This window comes from Nelumbo lutea, chromosome 7, assembly GCF_056320005.1.
Source record: "Nelumbo lutea isolate HS-2025 chromosome 7, American lotus-T2T, whole genome shotgun sequence".
Classification (NCBI taxonomy): domain Eukaryota; kingdom Viridiplantae; phylum Streptophyta; class Magnoliopsida; order Proteales; family Nelumbonaceae; genus Nelumbo; species Nelumbo lutea.
The window spans coordinates 60,935,092-60,958,203 of NC_142690.1; the positions used below are offsets into that span (position 1 = coordinate 60,935,092).

At 38.5% G+C, this 23,112-nt stretch overlaps 1 protein-coding gene across 6 annotated transcripts; it reads right to left on the reverse strand.

The window, feature by feature from the left end:
* Nucleotides 1-97: 97 nt before the first annotated feature.
* Nucleotides 98-22,845, reverse strand: LOC148846646 (E3 ubiquitin-protein ligase RGLG4-like). 6 transcript variants are annotated; one of them, XM_088954284.1, is made up of 12 exons: nucleotides 22,623-22,845; nucleotides 21,974-22,275; nucleotides 10,200-10,284; nucleotides 4,943-5,083; nucleotides 4,708-4,821; nucleotides 2,497-2,594; nucleotides 2,330-2,409; nucleotides 1,318-1,423; nucleotides 1,067-1,194; nucleotides 798-963; nucleotides 648-704; nucleotides 98-546 (listed from the first exon to the last, which is right to left on the reverse strand). In XM_088954284.1, the coding sequence occupies exons 2-12, from the start codon at nucleotides 22,061-22,063 to the stop codon at nucleotides 460-462; spliced, it is 1,152 nt and encodes a 383-aa protein (XP_088810410.1). In that variant the 5' UTR covers nucleotides 22,064-22,275; nucleotides 22,623-22,845; the 3' UTR covers nucleotides 98-459. The 6 variants fall into 6 exon arrangements, with proteins under 6 accessions (XP_088810410.1, XP_088810407.1, XP_088810406.1 ...); XM_088954281.1 differs by having other exon boundaries at nucleotides 798-966; nucleotides 22,623-22,734; XM_088954280.1 differs by having other exon boundaries at nucleotides 798-966; nucleotides 22,544-22,723.
* Between the last annotated feature and the right edge of the window lie 267 nt (nucleotides 22,846-23,112).

The window sequence follows — 23,112 nt, forward strand, 5'->3', positions numbered from 1 at the left end:
TCTCATGGAAAGGCATCATACCCAGAATGTATATTCGGCTTCCACAAGCAAGTTCCTAGTTAAAATGAATAACATGTCCATAGGTTTGAACGAATAATTGATCTAACAGAGGAGAAACCTTCATAAAATTTGATACAATTTGATGATGTCTCAGTAGTTAGCAGAATCACATTACACCTTTTTCCTTGCTGAAATAACAACACAAAAACTACGATAATGTACATCTGATAAAAGCAGTGATGGATCCACTTGACAACAACTCCACTTAGGCTAGCTATATAAGTAGGACCCTAGGCCCAGAGAGACAAGAAAAGAAGCTAACAGCAGGACTGTTTGGTAGTACAGTGGGATGGAACTAACATGTCCCATCGATCTTCAATTTAACCATGGAAGTACAGCTTAGCTGCCTTGCCAAGGAGGATAACATCAACGATCTAAAGCCATGAATATGCAAAGAAATCAACCAGGATACAGTCGGAGACGAGAAGTGATCCGTGTTCGACATATTGGGCAGTTGGCCACTTTTGGTCCACACTCTGTACATGTCTACAACCAGATAATTTTCATTCATGTTATTGGAATAGTTAATGAAGAGATTAATCATTTCTCTCAGAAACTGAATTAATTATTATACCAGAGTAGCTTACCATATGCCCACACCCAAAAGCCATATTCTTTTCATTATTCCAGCAAATAGGGCAAACCTGCAGTAACATATCAACACTTTAAACATAACCCAGTACCAGAAGACTACAGAAAAGAAAATGCCTAGAAAACATTGTTATCATCATCCTTACTCTTGTCCTTTCATCTCCACTGGAGCTGGAGGGGGCAGGATTGGTCAGTTCACGAGTTTGGGGGGGGCGGGCGGCGACTATACTCGATTCATAATATGGCTGTGGTGGGCGGATGAAATAACCAGGAGGGGGCCGTGGAACTACCTTTTTTGCACATCCTGTGGACCTACTATTGTTCAACATATACAAACACAGAGAAGTATGTAAGTACCTGCCTGGAGTGCTAGTCCATTAGAATAATACTTAGTAATTTTGCTTGTGTCCCATACCCAAGGATCTCCAGTTCCATGGTTGCTTTGTATTGGATAGGGATCTCCATTAGTGCTGCAAGAGCAAATGCTGCTTCTTTCTCAGAAGCACTAATATCCTTGGACATAATCTCTGTGAAATTAACAAACTGCACAAGGAGAGATAAGGCCATAAAATCAGTCAATATATATTGAAAAAATTGCAGGCAAAATCGGACTTGGATATAACACATTCCCATCTTCCATAGACAAGACTTGTAGCTATGTTGTACCTGAAAATTGTCAAACACACGGGTTGGAATCTTATCATCAAATTTCTTCATATCTTCCCAGGGCCCATCACCAACACCAACAAGCACAATTGAGAGTGGGTATGAACTGGTTACAAATGAAAACATAAATTTTGCAACTGCATATCCCGGTCACATTATGAAAGGCGTTGACAAGAAAGCTAAAGAAAAGGTAACATTACAATAGATAATAATATCAAACCACTTCATAATAAGTTATCCTTTTATTTTTTAATTTGTGACATCAAGATTCAAGACATTTAAACTGTGTCCAAACTCCAAAGTAGAGAGAGAAGTCTTGTTGAACAATTCATCCCATGTAATTCCTTATTTCTACTCCATTGTAAAGTTCAAATTATACACTGAAAAGTAACTGAACAATTTGTCCCCATGTATTTCTCTATTTTTATAATGGCAATAGCACAGTCCATTTTTATTATTTTGTCCATTAACTCTTTCTGGCATTTAGATATTACTTGACCACAATTTTTTTTTCTCAATACTTGTAGTCACTTAATAAAGATGTTTACCATTATTGATAGTGGATATGATTAAAGTCTGTAAATTGGGGTCAGTTTGGTAAGAGTGCAAATACCAGGTTTTGCACTGAACACATATACTGGTATTTGCACTCTTCCCAAACTAAGCTTTAAGATTTTTCTCAAAACAAGCTAAAGGGCTTACATAGGATAACATTAAAATATTGCACAAAGATGCGTCATCTGTCATGGACTAAAAACAACTTCTGATAAAAATCCTATAAGATGCCCCTTCCAACTTCTGACAAAAAATATTGTACAAATATGTTTCATGGACTAAAATCAACCATAAAAACATAAGATGCCCCTTCCAACTAACTAAAATTATACCTTGCATAACGCATTGCCATTACCACATACAGAATTTTCATGGTGTTCTACAATAGTAATCATAAGCAAGACAAAACGTTTAACAGCAAAACAAGTACAAAGAACAATTATTTAAACCTTTATACCTTGCAGTGACTATTGACTGAATTGTTTTCTCTTCCTGTGGGCTAAGAGCACCTTCCTCTGTATTAACACTTCTTGTAACCTTTAGCAAATACAAGACAAAATGTTTTAAATATAGAACTAGAACAAAACTTTAAAAAGAAAAGGAAGAAAGCTCCAATTGGGAGACCTGTCCATCTGCAATGATGACCAGAACATGGTACTGTCCACCACTTTGCTCCACAATGTCAATTGCAGCCTCAACTACTGGTGCAAAAGAAGTTGGTCCTAGGAAAAAAAAGCAACCATATTTAAGAAAAATAAGAGGCTAACTGCACATAGCTTTCAAGAACAGAAAAACACAAACAACAAATCAACGGGTACCAAAATTCTGTGATCTTGACCGTAATCAATTGATGGGTAACGAAAGACCACAGGCTCAATTCTATGAGAAACTAACTAATGAAATGAAACAGAACAGCCAAAAGCAGAATTCTTTTTCATCTAAAGAAAATAAAGGATGGTAATTATCTTGTTTGAATAGCAACCTATTTAGGATAGACTTGTAGCAGCAATCAAACACACCCCTGGTACGACCCAGGATCTCACTCATATAGGACACAGATCCATGTTTGAATCACGGTTCATAAACAGGATAGTTTTTAATCATGATTCATAAATATCTGAGTTACACCTCAAAGTGTTTAAACATACTCTCTCCTTTCACTAGAGGAGTAGCGGCTCCAAACATAATCTCTCCTTTCACATCCGTAAAACTTTTACAATATTAAATGACAAACCCTGAGGTTTATTCTGAAAACCCTAGTGTTAACCTTGAGGATGGAAATAGCGCAGGTTTCGGATGCTCCTTTGTCCAATCATGTAACTGCTCTTCATCAAGTTACACCCGATAACACTAGGGTTGAAGAGGAAACCTGAGACTCTAATAAAGTACAGGTGGCTTCAAAGTCAGAAGATGAGGTGTCAGAGACAAAACACCTCGGAAAATGAGATGTCAGAGACCGGGCATACAACCTGAGAACAGAGAGGTTCACAGGTTAGAGGTTCAATCGAAGTCAAACAGTGATGATGTGGCATATACATAAATATGTTATGGGTCATATAAATACTATCTATTATTATTTTACACCTTTTAATATGTTTAAATATGGTGGATGAATGGATAATTTTTTAATTTTTAAAACAAATGATAGGGTTCAACTCTAGTAATTTACATTTCCTTTAGAACATGTTCGTAATAAAGTAATATGCACAATATTAATTATTACAAGTAAAGAGGTGGATTAGTGGTAATTAATTAATATATGAAAACAAGAGGTCATGGGTTCAAGTCTTGTTAATTGCATTTTAAAACTTCAATTGTTTAAAGACCTGGACAGTTTCATGAAACCGAGATCGGTTAAATTGGCCGGTCAGCCGGGTTTTTAGCAATGGTTATTAGGGTATGACTGAACTGGGCAAGGTCAACTGGATCATGGTTTAACCGGTCCAACCAGCCAATACGGTCCAGTTTCTAAACACTAGAAAATACCACTATTATTGGGGAAGATGGTGAAATTCCCAAGGCCGATCTAATATGTTGTCAAAGTCCAACAAATACAGAGGGGATCAAAGCAGGTAGGTGGCCTAAGGCCAAAATTTGTTCAGCCCAGCATGCATGATAGAATTTTGTTGGGATGATTATTTGGTGATTGGTGTTGGGAAAAAGGAGCAAGATTAAATTAGTAGCTCTGGTCATCACGAAGAATTTCAAGTTTAAGGAGGTCCAATAGACATCACAATTAGAACCAATTTGAAGATCGACAAGAACAAACAAAGGTTATTATCCCCATTATTCTTGATGTTGTCTTGTTCTTGGTTTTTTGCTTGAGGGTCAGGTTTTATGCCCCTCTTTTTATGATCATTAATAAAGTCTCTTTTCTTTTTCTAAAAAAATCATCATATCACATAATCCAATCCAACATGATCTAACAAAGTACATTAAAGTTGATTGATACTTAATGCAAGAAAATATTTTCTCACTGATGAAGTTTATCTCCCATTTGTTAAGTCTAAATTACAACTAGCAAATATACTTACAAAAGGTGTTATTAAGTCAAAGCTAAATCATAGTCAAAGCAAGCTAGGCGTGATTAATGTCTATGTTTAGATTGAGGAAGAGCATTGAAATATATGTAATTTAGTAGGGTTGCACAACTAAGGGTGTTTTAGTCATTTTGTGTTAAATCATTAAACCATTCATGTAAAAATGGAGGCTCCATGCCTCAGTTTTTGCTTCTCCCTCAAACATTTCTCTACGCTTCTCTTCTCTCACTATTATAAATCTAAGATACTTTTGCAAACAAGTACCATAATGTAAGAAAATGAATATAATGCTAACCTGACAATCGCAAATTTGGAATAATCCGTTTATAGCAAGCCAAAACTTCTTCAAAGCCATGGCAGGGTTTATTATCATTGTGAAAGCTGAAAACCTCTTGATCATGGGTGGTGACTGATAGGATCAAAACGATAGACTAATTAATAGAAACATCTGATATAATTTATATTGCTTTATCAAGAATAAGAACAAGAAAGAAAATAAAAAAGCTTCAACCTAATAGTAGAACACAGACCATCACCAAACCCAAAACAAGGAATCATATTGTCTTCATCAAAGGGAGCCAAAGTCTTCCCAACAATAGCAATGGCTTGTTCATATGGATTAGGTGTAGAACCAATTGCATGTAGGCTCCTTTTATTGAAAGAATATTTGCCTTCAACAACAAAGTAATTAGCATTAATAAGATGATAAGAACCATATAAGGTGAATATTGTCCCAAATACAATTCTAGAAGTGAAATAATGGTTAATATCAACAGCCAAAAGAACCAGAAAGCCACAATTTTTTGTCTTCTACGTTGACCTTTCCATATGGAGAAATACCATTAAATTGCAGGGAAATTTTTGTTGAATGAATAGTAAGACCCAGCATTACTTTTTTTTTATCAATAACACTTTCATTAATTCATCAGTAGAAAATTTACAAGTGGAAGACAAACACACATCTTCCAAAAGCCACAAAGAACTTCAAGAAAGGAAAAAAATACAAAGATACAAAGACACTAACGTTACAGCTTAGCTCAAAACAAAGAATCCCTTTCTGCCCCTTGTTTTGCTAAACCGTCCACTAGGGAATTAGCTGATATTTTAATCCAACATGTCTTAACTTCCATCTCCCGCACCAGCCATTTGAATTTCCTCTTCTCATTATTATACTTCCATAAATCATTTTGATCTTTAGTCAGCCACCCTATCACCACCTCTGAATCCCCTTCAATTATAAGTTTCCTGATGTTCAATTCCTTAGCTTTCCGGGCTCCTTCCATAACTACACATATCTCAGCTCTAAGGGAGTCACCCACTCCAATTGGCCCTGAGAACATAGCAGAGATGACCCCATTATCATCTCTAAAAACACCCCCGATCCTCGATTGTCCTGGGTTTCCCCTATTGCATCCAATCAAAGTATAATTTCAAGAATCCACTAGGTGGGGGGGGGTCCAAGCCACACTCATTACTGACTTGGTCTGCGTGCAACTTGCAATTTCACCCCACTTCCTCAACATGTCATCCACAGTGTAATCTGTGAATATTTCCAAAGATTTCAGCCATTGTACCGCCCTAAAGTGTATGATAGCCCTCAGATCTACTGGCCCTCTCTGAGTTTCTGAGAATATCCTGGAGTTTCTTTCTTCCCACAGTGTCCAACATACTACAGCCCTTAGTCCTCTCCACATTGTCCTTCCCCTTTTTAACCGCCACTTGAAAAAGGAAGGGGAGAAAAGGCCCTGCATGTCTGATGGGGGATTCCAGCTGCATCCAAATAAGGAGAAAGCCCAATCCCACAATGACCTCGCAAAGTGGCAAAACACCATTAGGTGAAAACCAGTCTCCCCATCTGCTTTACACAGAACACACCACTGAGGTGACAAACAAGTATTGGGTCTCTTCTTTTGGAGTAGATCACCAGTGTTGATTCTTTCCAGATAGGCTTCCCAACAAAAACTACCAACCCTAGGAGGTATAGCTCTGCACCAAACCTCACCAACAGGGAAAGGGGACAAGGTAGGATTGGTGGACTGACTTAAGACTTTGAAGAACCAAGCACAAGAGAAAATGCCATTGGGGGTAGGTGTTCAAATTCTAGCATCCGCCCTAGTGGGGTCTAAGACAACGTTATCAAGAAGTGCAAGAAGGCTCGAAATATAGTCGAAGTCTAAGTCCCTCAAATCCCTTCTTAGACCCAAGTTCCACCCAATCCCAGAAGTGGAAGAGGACGGGGTGGTGAAAGACGAGATCGGCTCATTTTTCAAATCAGAAAGGGCATACAAAGACAGAAACTGATCCTTTAGAGGGGCACTCCCCACCCAGGTTTGTTCCCAAAATTTTATGGAGTTACCGGAATTCAAGTCATACCTGATATTAGGAATTGCTTGTGATCCTAGCTCTGATTCCAGCGTCCCATCCATTGTGCTCTAGCCCATGAATACTTGCCACTATTCTGGCCCATAGCTTCTCCTTCTCCAAAGGAAACCTCCACAATCACTTCCCCAGCAGAGTCATATTCCTTCTCCTAATACTCCCAAGCCCCAAGCCACCACACGACTTACTCCTACACACTATTTCCCATCTAACTCTATGATCCCTCTTCTCTTCTCCTGGCTTCCACAGGAAATCTCTCATTATCTTCTCTAATCTGTTAGCAATCTTCACTAGGATTTTAAACACCGACATGAAAAAGATGGGTAAATTAGCAGGCGTGGCCTTAATTAGTGTAATTCTCCCACCAAGAGAGAGGTAGTTCTTTTTTTAGGATACCAATCTTTTTTCAAACCTTTCCATCACCGGGTTCCAAAAACTCTCTCTCTTGGGATTATCACCTAATGGTAATCCTAAGTAGTTCAGCGACCATCCCGAAACTTCACACCCCAGCACTTCAACACTCTCCCTGATCTCTCCCTCCTCCAAATTCACCCCCACTACACAGCTTTTCCCAAGGTTAACCTTCAAATTGAACATTTGCTCAAACAGTTATATCACCGACTTTAAATTCCTGATAAACCTCACATTACCACCTTCACAAAACAAAATCGTGTCATCAGCAAACTGTAAGTGAGTGAGGGGGGTTTCTACCCTCCCAACCCTCCAGCCTCTAATGAGCCCCCTAGAATCTGCTCTGTGAATCAGTTTCCCCAAAACCTCCGCAATTAAAATGAACAAGAAAGGAGAAAGGGGGTCTACTTGTCTTATACCCCTACTGGCTGGAAAGAAATCTACCACTGTCCCATTCACTAGCACTAAATAATGACAATTCCAGACACAGCCCATGATCCACTTACACCATCTAACCCCAAACCCGAATTTAGTTAAAACTTTCCTCAAGAACTCCCAATCCACCAAGTCATAAGCCTTTTTCCAGGTCCAGTTTACAGACCACTCCCTTCTTCTTATCCGTCTTAAAGTTCTCCACACTCTCATTAGCAATTAAAATTTGGTCTGTAATTTGTCTTCCACTCACAAAAGCTCCTTGAAAGTGTGCAATGATATCTGGCAGTACCTTCTTCAGCCTCAAAGACAACACTTTTGCAATGATCTCATACAATCCAAACCTTCTACCCACACCCTTCTACTCACAGGCCTTCTTAGAATAGACTTGAAGTGCTCCACACAGGTCCTGGCAATCTCCTTTTGCTGTACTAACTCAACTCCATCTACTACCAATTTGGAGATAAAGTTCTTCCTTCTCCTGCCATCTGCTAGAGAGTGGAAATACCTAGTGTTTCCATCTCCCTCTTGCAACCATTTACACCGAGATTTTTGCCTCCGGCTAATTTCCTCCCTGTACAGGCAGTCCTCTAACTGTCTTCTCAATTCTCTCCTGAGGTCATTGTCTTCCTCTCCAAATCCTCCCCTTTCCTCTTTAAAGTCAAGGCTTTCAATCTTCTTCATCAAGTCTCCCTTTCTTTCTTCTGTCCTCCCGAACTCCATCAAATTCCACTCCTTAATTCTTGCTTTCAAGAATTGTAGTTTCTTATGGAATCTCATCCCCTCCCACTCCACCGACGGGTTACACTCATGCCACCACTCCCTCACTTTGTTAGGAAACCCTGGATGAAGTAACCACATATTTTCAAATCTAAAGGGGGTATGACCTCCACACCTTCTTTCCTCCTTACATAACACTATGGGCCAGTGATCCGAGGTCACCCTTGGGAGAGCCCTAGCATCCAAGGTTCCCCAATGTTCTTCCCAATCCAAAGAGAACAGGAATCTATCTAGCTTAGAGCAAATGGGTCTAGATTGGAGATTTGACCATGTAAATGCCTTATGTGCTACAGGAATCTCTTTAAGCTCAAAGGCATCCACAAAACTGTTAAACTTCCTCATGCTTTTTGTCACCCTCTGGTTAATCTTATTGGACTCTTCCGAGAATCTAATCACATTGAAATCCTCACCCATGCACCAAGGCCCATCCCACAACCCTCTAATATCAGCCAGTTCCTCCCACAGCTCCTTTCTCTCTCTATAGTCATTCGGTCCGTAAACATTTGTGAGCACCCACATATAATCATCCTCTTGCTACTTAAACTTCATGGAAACCGAGTACTTTCCGATCAACTCCTCCAGACCTTCAACCACATCCCTCTTCCACATTGTTACAATCCCCCCGGAAGCACCCCACGATGGAGCCGCCACCCAACTAATCCCCCTGGCTTTCCATACACTCATTGCCCATTTGTCATTAAACTCCATTCTCTTCGACTCTTGCAACAGCACAATGTCAAACCCAGCATTACTTTACAGAGCAGAATATTGGACAAGCAAGAAAAAAAAAAAACTCAAGAATGTGATTAGCCAAAAATGAAGATACATTGAGATACGTGATAGACAAACAAAATTAAGACAATGAATTCAAGAGAGCATAGAACAGGCCCTAAATATGACAAGATTATGAAATGTGAACTGAGATGGGTTAACTTAAATATGATGAAGACTAAAACATTTCTCATGATGAGTATGTAAGTGCAAGTTGGAAACAAAAGCTCTAAGATACAAGAATGATACATAAGCAGACACACTCAAATACATGCACAAACTCATATGGCAGGCATTGAGATACTGAGTAATGAAAAACACTTAAGACCTATTAACAAAACACAAAGGCCTAAATGGGGAAAACACCCTGAATAATTAGGATAAGGCCTTGGAATTGCTATCCTAAAGTGATCGGTATTATGGTGCTATTTTCATATCAACCTGCAGTCAAAAGCATTGGCCTTGATATCATGTCTAAGGAGATTCACAACATCATTATCAACGAAGCAAAAGACCTAGTTGTGTTATGGATATCAACTTCTTGTGATATCCATAACCGGAAACAAATCTAAGCTTCGGAATTTTTAGTAGTCCTAATACTTATCCAAGAAAATTCATTTTAATGGTGTCAGGAGGCCAAAAACAAGAAAAAAAAAGGAAAGAAAGAAAAGCATAGGATACACTGTGCATGCGGTGCACATACTGATAGCATAGGTACCTCACTTCAATGAGAACACCAAAGAAATATCCAATGACAAAGCATCAATCCAAAGGCTTGATTTTTAACCATGGCAAAATTTAAAACAAGAGTTCAAAGAAAGTTAATTGGGTTTAGTATCATTGAAAATGGTTAAATTTCAGAATAGGGTAAGGCATTTTCAAGGTGGAAACTACAAAATTTTGATTACCAAGCCCAACTAACAACTCTCTAGTAAAAAAAATGTTAAATACTAATACATAAGTAGAAAAGTGAATTGCAGAACATAATTAAATCGGTAATCAAGTTCAACAAACCTGTCCATTCGTTGCTTTTTGTGAAATCAATTCCAACAATAAGATTTGATGATTCCAATCCTGATTCCCTCAAAGCAGATGAAACCTGTAGAGCAAAAAGGCTACTTAAGACTTTAAAAAGTCTGTTTAAGCATGGAAAAGAGGGAGAACAGAATTGATGATGTAGACAAATTGAAAAGGGGAAGGAGAAAAAACACAAAATAAAAGGCTACAGTCACAAACTATTTTCTTTAATAAAATTGTTATGATGTGTTACTAATTAAAAATAAATAAATAAACTTTTGGTGATGTGAATAGATCTTATAGCACATTCAGCTCAAGGTCCATGGTAGCAATTACACCTAATGAAAGGGGCAAGTATCCAGAATTTTAAGAAATCATTCATTGTTTTACTTTGTGTAGTATTATTGTCACAAACCAGCTTGGTCGGTTACCTTCATGATTTTATTTCTACTAGAACAGAAACATCTCCACTAAAGCATTTTCACTGGGTTATCTTTCTGGGCTGTCAAACTGATTCTTTTGATTGGGTTTAACTTTGTCTGTAGGTGTTTCTATGTTTTCCTGGGATCAATTGGGTCCCTTCATATACTTCTATTGTCAATTTGTAAATATATTTCATTCTATTACCAACAAAAGCCAATTGTTTATTGGCAGTGGCAGTGACAGTGGCACTTAAAAATGAAAATTTGCTGCAATACCAAAAGCAATTACAATGTTTCAGTCAAATTTCAATATATTTTTGTTGTTTAAAGATAAATACACCACTGATGGTATTAACAATTGCAAAAGAAGTTAAAGAATTTTTATTGGTCTGGAAGCATTTCTACCAAAACCTTAAGACTTAGTTGTATGGATGTTCGGCTTTTTGATGGAGGCCCATCTCATCATCTAGGCGGCAACTCATGGGATAAGGGTCACATGCAGGATAAGGATAACTTCCAAGATCCAAGATCCAAAATTCAAGAATAATTCAAGATAATTCCAAGAAGGCAGGATAATCCATGCATGGGTCGATCCAGGGAGATCGATCGGTGGAGATCGAAGCAACCTCTAAGAAGACTTCGATCCTGCCTAGAAGATTAGTTGTTTAGAGCATCTACAATTTTCTTTCCTAGTTTCTCTACAATTTTCCATGTATTATAAATACACTTATTTCCAAGCTAATAGACATTCAAGTTTTTCTCGCCACCTTTTCTCTCTCCTCTAGAGATTCACTTATAGATCTCTTTGGCTTCACCACAAAGCCTTGCGTTCGCCCGGTGTTTGCATCGTCAGCCCGGTTTATTGCTTCTACACTGCGTCAGGTGGTATCAGAGCAGGGAGTTCGCCCAGTCAGATGGCCAAACCCCGACAGTAGCAGTCACAACCCACCCTGTGACGAAGATCAGGGGTTACAAGCTGTTTGGAGAGCAATCAAAGATCAGCGCACGGCCACACGTAACATCGAGCAACAGTTGGCAGAGATCGTTGGACAACTGCGGACCTTGTTACAGGAGGACGTTCCCAGGAACCGAGAGAACCCGTACCCAATCGAAGGAGGCGATCACGTCAATCCTGCACCTCGGCATCCTATTCTTGATGATGATAGTGATGACGAGTTAGACTTCGGCGTCGCTCCAGTCAATCCAGGCGACGGCAAGAACGGTAGAAATTGGCACATCCCAGGTAATTTCAACCCTCGTCGGAATAATGATGAATTCAAACTCAAGGTAGATATTCCTACTTTTAATGGAGATCTGGATATAGAGGGTCTTCTAGATTGGATCATAGAGGTCAACCGCTTCTTTGAATACATGGAGATTCCGGAAGAACGAATGGTGAAATTGGTAGCCTTTCGACTGAAGGGAGGCGCATTTGTCTGGTGGGAACGGATGAGAGAGACCCGGATCAGAGAAGGAAGAGGTCCTGTTTGAACCTGGAGGCACATGAAACAGCTTATAAGAGGTAGATTTTTACCCCCAGATTATGAGCAATATATGTTTGAATCATATTAACGATGTGCGCAGGGTTCAAGAAGTGTCAATGAATATACATCTAAATTTCTAAGATTGGCTGAACGAGATCAGCTATCCGAAAGTGATAACCAGCAGGCAGCCCGTTATCTAAGCGGTTTGAGACCGGCTATCAAAGAAAAAATTGGCGTCCAGATGGTTCTTAGTGTACAAGAAGCAAGGAACCTAGCCTTGAAAGCTGAATTAATGTTCCAAGAAAAGACCTGAGGTGAGAATTACCGCCGGTACAGTGGGAGCGACAACAAACCGACAACAGTCGACAGGAACAAAACAGTCCCCGGAGTACAGCCTTCTCACCCGGCGAGTACAGCTAACGCCAGTAAGGCCATCACAGGAGGAAATACTCGAGGTAACCCTTCCAACCCTCCTAAACCGAGTAATCCCTATGCAAAACCTGCTCCTTTTAAATGCTTTAAGTGCAATGAAGTTGGGCATAGGTCCAGTGACTGTCCCAGACGGAAGGCAGTTAACATGGTATAAAGGGGGGAGGAAGAAGATGTTGAGGAAGAAGTATATTGTGGACCTGATGGAGAAGACGAAGAAGGTCCCTATGAACATGAAGCAAAGATACCACTCAACGACATCGACTGTTTCGCACTAGATGTACTGTACAGGGTAAATTATTTGATTTAATTATTGATAGTGGCAGTCAGGAAAATATTATTTGCAGGGATATCATACAGAAATTGCAACTACTTCCTGAAAAACATCTAAACCCATACACAATTGGGTGGATCAAGGAAGTCGGCGGCGTACGAGTGGAGGAACGCTACAAGATCCCGTTCTCCATTGGTAAGTACTCTGATGAAGTATATTGTGATATTGTAGATATGGATGCTTGCCATATTTTGTTAGGGAGGCCTTGGCAGTTTGATACAGATGCAAAACACATGGGTAGGAAGAATACCTACCAACTCGAGAAATATGGTGTACGTTACACCTTATTACCTATGGCAAAAAGGAGTACCCCAAAGGCCCCAAAAACATATGAGAAAAAATTCCTTACCATTACACATCAACATGCTGAATTTGTAAGAGAATGTAAGGATACCCGTGAGGTCCACTTGTTGGTAGTGAAGGGAGAAAGTGAGAATGAGACACTGGAAGGGAATAAAATTCCAGTGGAAGTGTAGGGACTACTTGATGAATTCCATGATGCAGTCCAGAGGAGTTACCTAAAGGATTCCCACCCATGCGAGATATACAATACCATATTGATTTTGTTCCTGGTGCTAGCCTACCTAATCTACCACATTACAGGATGAGTCCTAAAGAAAATGAAATCTTACGGGAAAAGGTAGAAGAATTGTTGAAAAATGGGCATATTCAAGTCAGTAATGAGTCCTGGCGCAGTACCAGCATTGTTAACACCAAAAAATGATGGAAGTTGGAGGATGTGTGTCGACAGCAGGGTTATTAATAAAATCACTATTGGCTACAAATTCCCCATTCCCAGACTAAACGAATGAAAGACAGCCTTCAAAACCAGAGATGGACTGTTCGAATGGTTAGTCATGCCCTTTGGACTAACCAATGCCCCCAGCACCTTCATGAAGCTAATAAATCAAGTACTGCATCCTTTTATTGGGAAATTTGTTGTAGTATATTTTGATGACATTTTGATTTACAGCAAATCCATCACTGAACACATGGGTCATATCAGGGAGGTATTAAAAGTATTAAGGGAGAACAAATTAAATGCTAATTTAAATAAGTGCACTTTCATGAGCGATAATTTGTTGTTCCTGGGATTCATTATAAGCAATGATGGAATTAAGGTGGAGGAAGAGAAAGTGAAAGCCATTAAGGAGTGGCCGACCCCATCAAACGTCACGGATGTAAGGCGTTTCCATGGATTAGCAACTTTCTACAGGCGATTTATCAAACACTTTAGTAGTATTGTAGCCCCCATCACTGAGTGTTTGAAAATGGGGAAGTTTCAGTGGGGAGAAGAACAAGAGCAGAGTTTTGCCCTCATAAAAGAAAAATTATGTACTGCTCCTGTCCTTGCCTTACCAAGCTTTGATAAACTATTTGAAGTAGAATGTGATGCCAGTGGAGTTGGCATAGGGGCTGTATTGTCCCAAGAGAAGAGACCCATTGCCTTCTTTAGTGAAAAGTTATGTGAAGCCAAGAAGAAGTGGTCCACCTATGATAAGGAATTCTATGTTGTAATTAGAGCCTTGAAAACATGGGAACATTATTTAATTGCAAAAGAATTTGTTTTTTACACCGACCACCAAGCGCTTAAGTATCTCAGTAAGCAAAAACAGTTGAGGAGTGATCTGCATGCAAGATGGTCTGCTTTCCTGGACAAATTTCCATTCAAAATTACGTACAAGGCTGGGCAGCAAAATACAGTGGCCGATGCTCTTAGTAGACGTGTCGCCCTCATCAAGACTCTCAGTGTTGAAATTGTGGGCTTTGAGTGCTTGAAAGACCTCTACGCCCAAGATGAGGACTTCCAACAGGCGTGGGAAAAATGCATAAATCAACAGCCAGCAGGTGATTTTTACCTTCATGATGGGTTCCTTATAAAACGGGAACAACTATGCATCCCTTGCACCTCCCTCCGCAAAAAGATCATCAGGGATCTGCATGAGGGAGGATTGGCAGGCCACCTTGGAAGAGACAAAACAATTGAAGCAGTCAAGGGGCGTTACTATTGGCCAAAATTAAGAAGGGATGTGACTACTATTGTGAACAGATGCTATATCTGTCAGACAACCAAGGGACAGACCCAGAATACTGGCCTCTACATGCCTCTACCGGTTCCTACTGCGATTTGGGAAGACTTGTCCATGGATTTCGTGATAGGTTTGCCCAAAACTCCCAGAAATATGGACTCCGTCTTCGTAGTGGTTGACCGGTTCTCAAAGATGGCTCATTTCCTTCCATGCAAGAAGACAGCAGATGCAACGGCGACAGCCAAGTTATTTTTCAGAGAAATTGTCCGTTTACATGGGGTATCTAAGACCATCACATCAGATCGAGATACAAGGTTCTAAGTCATTTTTGGATGACCCTGTGGAGGTTGTTCGACTCATCATTGAATTTCAGCAGTACAGCCCATCCATAGACGGACGGACAAACAGAAGTGGTGAATCGAACCCTTGGTAATTTGATTCGCAGTATCTGTAGGGAGAGACTGAAGCAGTGGGATTTCGCCATAGCACAGGCCGAGTTTGCCTACAATAATGCAGTCCACAGCTCTACAGATAGGTCTCCATTCTCCATTGTCTATATGAAGGTTCCTAATCATGCACTGGACTTAGTGAAGCTACCCAGAGTACCCAATGCCTCGGCAGAACAGCTGGCAGAGCAGATCCAGTCCGTCCAAAACGTCGTAAGGCAGAAACTGGAGAAAACCAACACAAAATACAAGATGGCGGCAGACAAGCATCGCCGGCACCAAGTATTTGACGTCGGTGATGACGTTATGGTGTTCTTGAGAAAAGAACGGATTCTCGTGGGAAAGTACAACAAACTGCAGCCTCGGAAGTATGCTCCATACAAGATCATGAAGAAAATCAACAACAATGCTCATGTCGTGGACTTGCCAGATCAAATGGGTATCTCTAAGACTTTTAATGTTGCTGACCTTCACCGATACCTGCCCGAAACGACACTTGCATATCCCAGTCACGACTCAGGGTCGAGTTCTTTCCAAGTGGGGGAGAATGATGGAGGCCCATCTCATCATCTAGGCGGCAACTCATGGGATAAGGGTCACATGCAGGATAAGGATAACTTCCAAGATCCAAGATCCAAAAGTCAACAATAATTCAAGACAATTCCAAGAAGGCAAGATAATCCATGCATGGGTCGATCCAGGGAGATCGGGCGATGGAGATCGAAGCAACCTCTAAGAAGACTTCGATCCTAGCTAGAAGATTAGTTGTTTAGAGCATCTACAATTTTCTTTCCTAGTTTCTCTACAGTTTTCCAGATGTATTATAAATACAGTTATTTCCAAGCTAATAGACATTCAAGTTTTTCTCGCCACCTTTTCTCTCTCCTCTAGAGATCCGCATATAGATCTCTTTGGCTTCACCACGAAGCCTTGCGTTCGCCCGGTGCTTGCATCGTCAACCCGGTTTATTGCTTCTACGCTACGTCACTTTTTGTTATTCTTTTCGCAGCATAGAATAAATTTCTGTTATTCTTAATTGATGTATTTATCTCTTCATTGTAATTTGTTTTTTTTCTTTTTTTGATCAATAACACATTTCATTAATCAAGTAGAAGTATTAATTACAAAGGAGGAGATAAACTTTCGTATCTCCTCAACTAAGGCTTGAGCCCCCAAGAAATGAAGTTAAAATTACAACTGAGCCCAGAACATAGATTCCCTTGCCACCCCTTGCTTAGCTAACCCATCAGCAAACGAGTTAGTTGATGTCTTCACCCAACTGATCTTGATTTCCACGTCTTTAACCAGCCATCTAAACTTCCTCCTTTCATTGTTGTAATTCCATAGTCCAATATTGTCTTTATTCAGCCACCCTATAACCACCTCCGAATCCACTTCAATTACAAGTCTTCTTATATTCATCTCCTTTGCTCTTTGGACAACTTCCATAACTGCATAGATCTCGGCCCTGAGAGAATCACCCACCCCAATTGGACCTGAGGACAAGGCTTAAACATTCCCATTCTCAACCCTAAACACACCCCTAACCCCTGAATGTCTAGGTTCCCTCTACTACTACCATCAAAATTCAGTTTCAAAAAACCAGAGGGAGGAGGAAACCATGACAAGCACGGTCCTGTTTTGACCTAGGCGCATCCAGCAATCTCTCCCCATTTCCTTAACAGATCATCCACTGTATAATCTGTGAATAGCTCTGATGATTTCAGCCATTGTACCACCCTTATATGGACCATTTCTCTCAGATCTTCAACACTTCTCTCTATTTCGAAGGAAATCCTAGAGTTTCTTTCTTCCCATAGAGACTAGCATACTGCAGCCCTTAGGCATCTCCACATAGTCCTACCCCTTTTCAGATGCCACCTGAAAAAAGAAGAAAAATAGCTCTACAGGTTCAATGGAGGGGTCCAATTACACCCAAAAAGGAGAAGAAGCCCATTTCCAAATAGTCTTTGTAAACTGGCATGACACCAATAGGTGAAAACCAGTCTCCCCAATAGCTTTACAAAGAAAACACCTGTGAGGGGATAAACATGTCTTGGGTCTCTTCTTTTGGATCAGATCATTAGCGTAGATTCTTTCCAGAAATGCTTCCCAACAAAAACTACCAACCCTAGGAGGAATTGGTCTGCACCAAATCTCTTTGACAGGGAAAGGAAGGTCTAAGGGACTGGTTGGATGAGTTAAAACTTTGAAAAAAAGTACAAGAGAAAGAACCAGTGGGGGTGGGGGTCCAAATTTCGTCAATATGCTTTTTTTTTGTTTTATTTATTTCTCCATTAAATTATGTAACATGAGCTTTTTTTTTTCATTTTGGCCTTGTTTACTTTACCTTACTTTTGTGAATGGTTCACATTTCGTCATATCATCAGCCAATACGTATCGTATCGGTGGTTCACCGATACATTAAATATTCAGGGGGTGGAAAAGCCTTAGGCACCGTTTGGTTTGCAGGAATAGGGGTCTGGAATCGGAATTGGAATGAACTATTTAGATTCCAACTGTTTGGTTGGGTGGAATCAAAATCTCATTCTCATTCCTACTAAAATGGCATTCCCCATTTGAGGGAATGGCCATTCCCTGCCCCTCCCTTTTGGGAATGAAAGAAATCCTATTCTTGCTTATTCCAATTCCCATTCTGTTTGAACCAAATAGACTATGGGAATGAACCATTCTAATTCCGATTCCAAAGGATTTTGATTCCAATTCTAACTGCAAACACCAAACGGACCCTTAGATCAACCCCACTGAACAAGTTAAAAAAAAGGTCCCGGGTCAAAACACCCGATACGTCCCATCCGGCATATCGGTGCCCTACTTTTGTTTTGTGTACTTACAAAAATGTATACATTGAGCTTTTAGCATTTGGTCCTGTTCTTGGTATAATCCACTTGTGGTCATGGTTTTAAAAGGTGGTGAGGCATATACCTCGAGTTGAGGCAGTTTCTGCCTCACCTCAGGGTCCTCAATCACCTTATCGATGTCACAAGAGGCTTACGCTGAGATAATGTGAGGCGTACACTTCACCACAGCACACCTCAAGTTGGTGAAGTAGAGGAGACAAAAATGGTGACGGGATCATATAAACAGAATTTTAAATTGAATAGAAAAAATAAAAACTGTAAACGTACCGATAATACAATACATTACAAGATTCAAAAAACTTTGTTCTTTAATTGGCCACAAATAAAACAAAACAATTTACACTTAAAAATCTCTTTTAAATCTAAATATCTCTCTTCACCCTGTCCATTCGTTTCTTTTTGTGAGAATATTGTTCCCCCATCACCAATCTATAATTTTACTTTAAATACAAAATAGAAATTATCGATGCAATAAAAAATGAACAAAATTGTCAAAATCTTCTTTCGATAACGAAGTTGTATATGATGAAAAATATTCAATTAACAAGGTTTATAAATTATTTTATATTGAAAAAAAAAATAGATTAGAATATATGTAAATTAAGTAATTAAGTAAAAAAATATTTTATTTAGGTAGAAAAGTTTAAAACACAAAGTATATTTCCAAAAAAAGAGGATCATATGAAAACAAATATATTTAATAAAGAAGTAAAAGCATAAAATTGACTATGAATGAAAAAAATTGTATCCTAGAATGCATAAAAAATACAAATAAAAATATATAAATATATTTAAGTATACAGATTATTTTATTCAGGGAATGAAGGTTATAAGAATAAAACAAAATATAAACCCCTATGTGGCACCTAGCAAGACGTCAAGTACAAAACGCAGCCAGAATTATAATTTAACCGAAAATCTATGATGCCCAGAGGTATGTCTGGAAAGGATTTGACCAATCAAAACCCCTGTAAGTTTTTGAGTATTTACTTGATTGATTACCAATTTTATGATGCCCGTTCATTGGTTGTAAGTTTTTGAGTATCATGTCCTTTCGATATCATAGTACCATGATGCCAATAAAATGTGATACTAGAAAAATTTACAACCAATCAATCGGCATCATAAAAGTAGAAACCAATCATTTTGTTTTCACCAAAATTCACAAGGGGTTTAGTTGGTCAATGACTTCCTAGTGTCATCTCTTTCCGTGCCAATTAGGTGGTATTACAAATTCACAAGTGGATTTTGATTGGTCAAAGCTCTTCCATGTATAAGGCCATGTTTGCGAGTGCTTAAAAGTAAGTACTTATTTGGGCCATTAAGCACTTATTGGTATTTAAGAAATAAGTTCGAAAGAAGTGCTTATTTTAAACATAAGGGCTTTTTTTAAAGCTCAAATTTCCAGCTTTTTTTAAGTGCTTATACAATAAGCACTTATTCAATTTTTTTCTTCCAAAATTATCCCTAGTTGAATTTTAAAATACCACTTATAAAATTATCCCTAGTTGAATTTTATAAAAGTACTTTCATAAAAGTAACTTTATAAAGTGTTTTTATGAAAATACTATTATAAAAACATTTTTATGAAAGCACTTATATAAAAGTACTTTTATGAAAGCACTTTTACGAAAGCACTTTTACGAAAGCACTTTTACGAAAGCACTTTTATGAAAGCACTTTATAACTTTTATAAAAGTACTTTTGTAAAAGTGCTTTCATAAAAGTGCTTTCATAAAATTACTTTCATGAAAATACTTTCATAAAGTGTTTTTATAAAAGTAATTTAAGAAAAGTGTCTTCCAAGGGTATATTTTGAAATTTTGAAAGAAAATGAAAGGCAAAATAGTCACAAATGCTTATTTAAGTGCTTATTAGAGAAAAAGACTACCAAACGCCAATATAAAATAAGTGCTTATTTTAAAAAATAAGCATTTGAAAAAATTGGGTACCAAATACAAATAAATGTTTATTCGAATAAGCACTTGTTTTTAAGCATTTATTCAATAAACACTAATTTTTAACTTAATCATTCCCAAACTTCGACTAATATTGGAATGAATTATTTATAGAATTTTTGGTCAACTACTTTTTTGTTTGAAAAGTTTGATCAACTACTGAATCTCCCCTTATTTATTCAGAAAAAATAAATAAATAAATAAAGATTTTTAGATATCATGTTTTGGGGCATAATAGTCAAATCAACCTATTTATTATTGACTGAGTCACCCCTTTTTTGGTGGGCATCTTAATTAAGTCCATCATGGTGGGTCCCAGTCTCATAGTGAGATGTGTATAAGATCATATTGGCTGGGTGTTGGAACCTCTATTGACATGAGATCCCCAAGTCAATCGGGGCTAAACTACTTATTCCATCCTTGTGCTATCAGTCTCTCTCAGTGATGATAAAACTGTCTTTGATGTCAACCGTAAAATTGCTATTTCTATCTTAATAATGTAAAACTGTCTTTGAGTTCTACGGTAAAATTGCTATTTCTATCTTGATTCTGTTTCTTAAAGCTTACCCCTGTAGCTCTATAGAATTTTATAGTTAAGCGTGTAAATTAATAGGTGGAGTGGTAAATTGTTAAAACCTCTTTTAAAATTTTTTACCTTTGCTGAAACCTCCCTTAGGCTGTGTTTGGAAGCAATATAAAACATTATTAATATAAAAGTTCATAGATGAGATTTTATACCAAACCATAAAAAAGTTACCATTTAGCTTTGAAAAGTGTATTGTTTTTACATCAATTTTATCCATATAGTATTTACATCGATAATCATGTAAAACTTTATTTTAGATACTATGTAAAACTCAACTTCATCCAAAACCAACAAATCTTGACCAACGTAAACTTTTTACATCCATAACTTTTTATATGGCTTCCACATGCAGCGTTAAAGTTTAATAATTACAATCACCTCTCTTGAATTTCGTTACAATTAGATCCTCTCTAATTAAAATCTTCTAATAATAGCCACTAAATGTCCAAAATATTAATTCAGTTACTTTTGACTAAAATGTTTATTTTCTAAATGTTTTCTTCGTATCAATCACTGCCCCAACCCGGACTCAACCCTTCCAAAAATTGATTTATTTTTCAAAATTATCTTTCGTACCAAATGACTCAAGTTAAATTACAACTTTAAACTATTTTTTATTATTCATAAAATTTGTATGATTTTTTTATAAAAATCAACTATAACAATGAGTATTTTAGACATTTTCGAGACTCTTGGAGAGTTTACCTGAGCTCAAAATGATTGTAATTACTAAACTTCCAGGGTGGTCTAAGCAATTTAGCCTAAGAAAAACGTCTCGCGACTCGTGAGTGGTGTGGTCAGTCCGACTACTGTACTGATAGATTGTCAAGACTCAAGACAAAGACACAGACTTCAAAATACAACCACCAACCAATTAAAATCTGTAATGTCTTCCCACTTGTGACCCCGAAACATTTCTTTATTTCCCTCCTCCCTTGGGGACACGCAAGTCATTTCCTTCCTCCTCCTTTTCCCCAATCCCCACCCACTTTGGGGAGTGCAGACACGCAAGACCTTTCCTCTTTGACAATCACTCAAGCAGAAATCAGGTCTAGCAAGATATTTCCGCAAGCAGGTCGAACAATTAAACTGACCAGGCAGGAACATGAAATTAACAAATATATATGATGCCGGAAAGGTACGATACCGGCCGATTAACAATTTTGGTGGAAGAGAGAGGAAGGAAAGGAAGAAGCAGACCTGTTCAAGAGTAGTGAAAGTATCAGGAATGTAAGCGTATTTGTTGTTTGCGATACTTCTCGTAAGTATAGGACGTTGGATCTCTGTCATGATAGCCGGCACCTGGGCGGCGGGTGAGTAGATTCTCGTTCACGTACGTCTACTGTAACTGCTGCCGATCTGCCTTAGAAAAAAAATAATCGTTTCATTCTCAAGATTTGTATCCCCGGCGAATACTCCTCCATGATCCGCTCCGCAGCTTTTACTCTTTCATCTTGGGACTTCTGAGCGGAGAGAAATCAGATGTGATTCTCCTTCTCTGACTACAATGAAAGATTAGGATAAGGATAAGCCAAACAGCGGAGATAGCCGCTACTCTAGAGTGTAGACCATAGTAATCAAAAGTTCAAAACCATATATGGAGAAGCCGATGGACGCGGGAGAGGGAAAAGAGAGAACGACTCAGCAGAAGAGCCTGAGTGCCTGAATCAAGTCATCAACTTCACTTTCGATTATGGAAAAAATAGCTTTATTCACTTATTTTATGTGCTAATGACTTGACTGCCTCGTGCAAACGCACTGGATATTTACCTATGGCTGATGAGTGATGGCCCCATCTTTAATGCGTTCCTTTAATGAATGGTAGGGTATAAACGCACTGGATATTTACCTATATCTGAAAAAACTCTGATCAGTCGATTAGAATCATAAACGTGGTAGTCAACGAGATGTTATTTATCAAAATTTATGGGTGAATACTCTTCCCCTATCATATCTATCATATTTTTTTCGCAACATGGATCTTTCTAATTGTTTAAACCTTCCTTAAAATTCTTAACAATTACTTTCAACCTCTACTGAATTTAAACCTATCCAATAATCTCCCCCCAGCATGTGGGATACCCCCTGGCCCTAGGTAATAAGTGATCTAACAAGCTATTTTAATCTTAACAACGGCTATTTGATAAAGTCCCTCTTGGCTTTATAAAAAAACAAAAAAAAATAAAAATAAAAGTAGGTAATAAGTGATATAAATATCCTTTCAACAGTTACAGCTAGTTTGGGGATATTTTTGTATTTAGCGGGCAAAAGGCCTTGAAGAGCCTATCTATGCTATATATACAAGTGTGAATACAAAATGAAACTTTTTTCTACTAAAA

What these genes read in the sequence shown, in the direction of transcription:
- LOC148846646 (XM_088954281.1), bottom strand. Translation starts at nt 22,063, where the DNA reads ATGACAGAGATCCAACGTCCTATACTTACGAGAAGTATCGCAAACAAC. An exon ending in TTGTTTTGGGTTTGGTGATG is followed by an intron (nt 4,822 to 4,942) that starts GTCTGTGTTCTA and finishes TGATCCTATCAG; the next exon opens with TCACCACCCATGATCAAGAG. An exon ending in CTTTTGGGTGTGGGCATATG is followed by an intron (nt 547 to 647) that starts GTAAGCTACTCT and finishes ATCTGGTTGTAG; the next exon opens with ACATGTACAGAGTGTGGACC.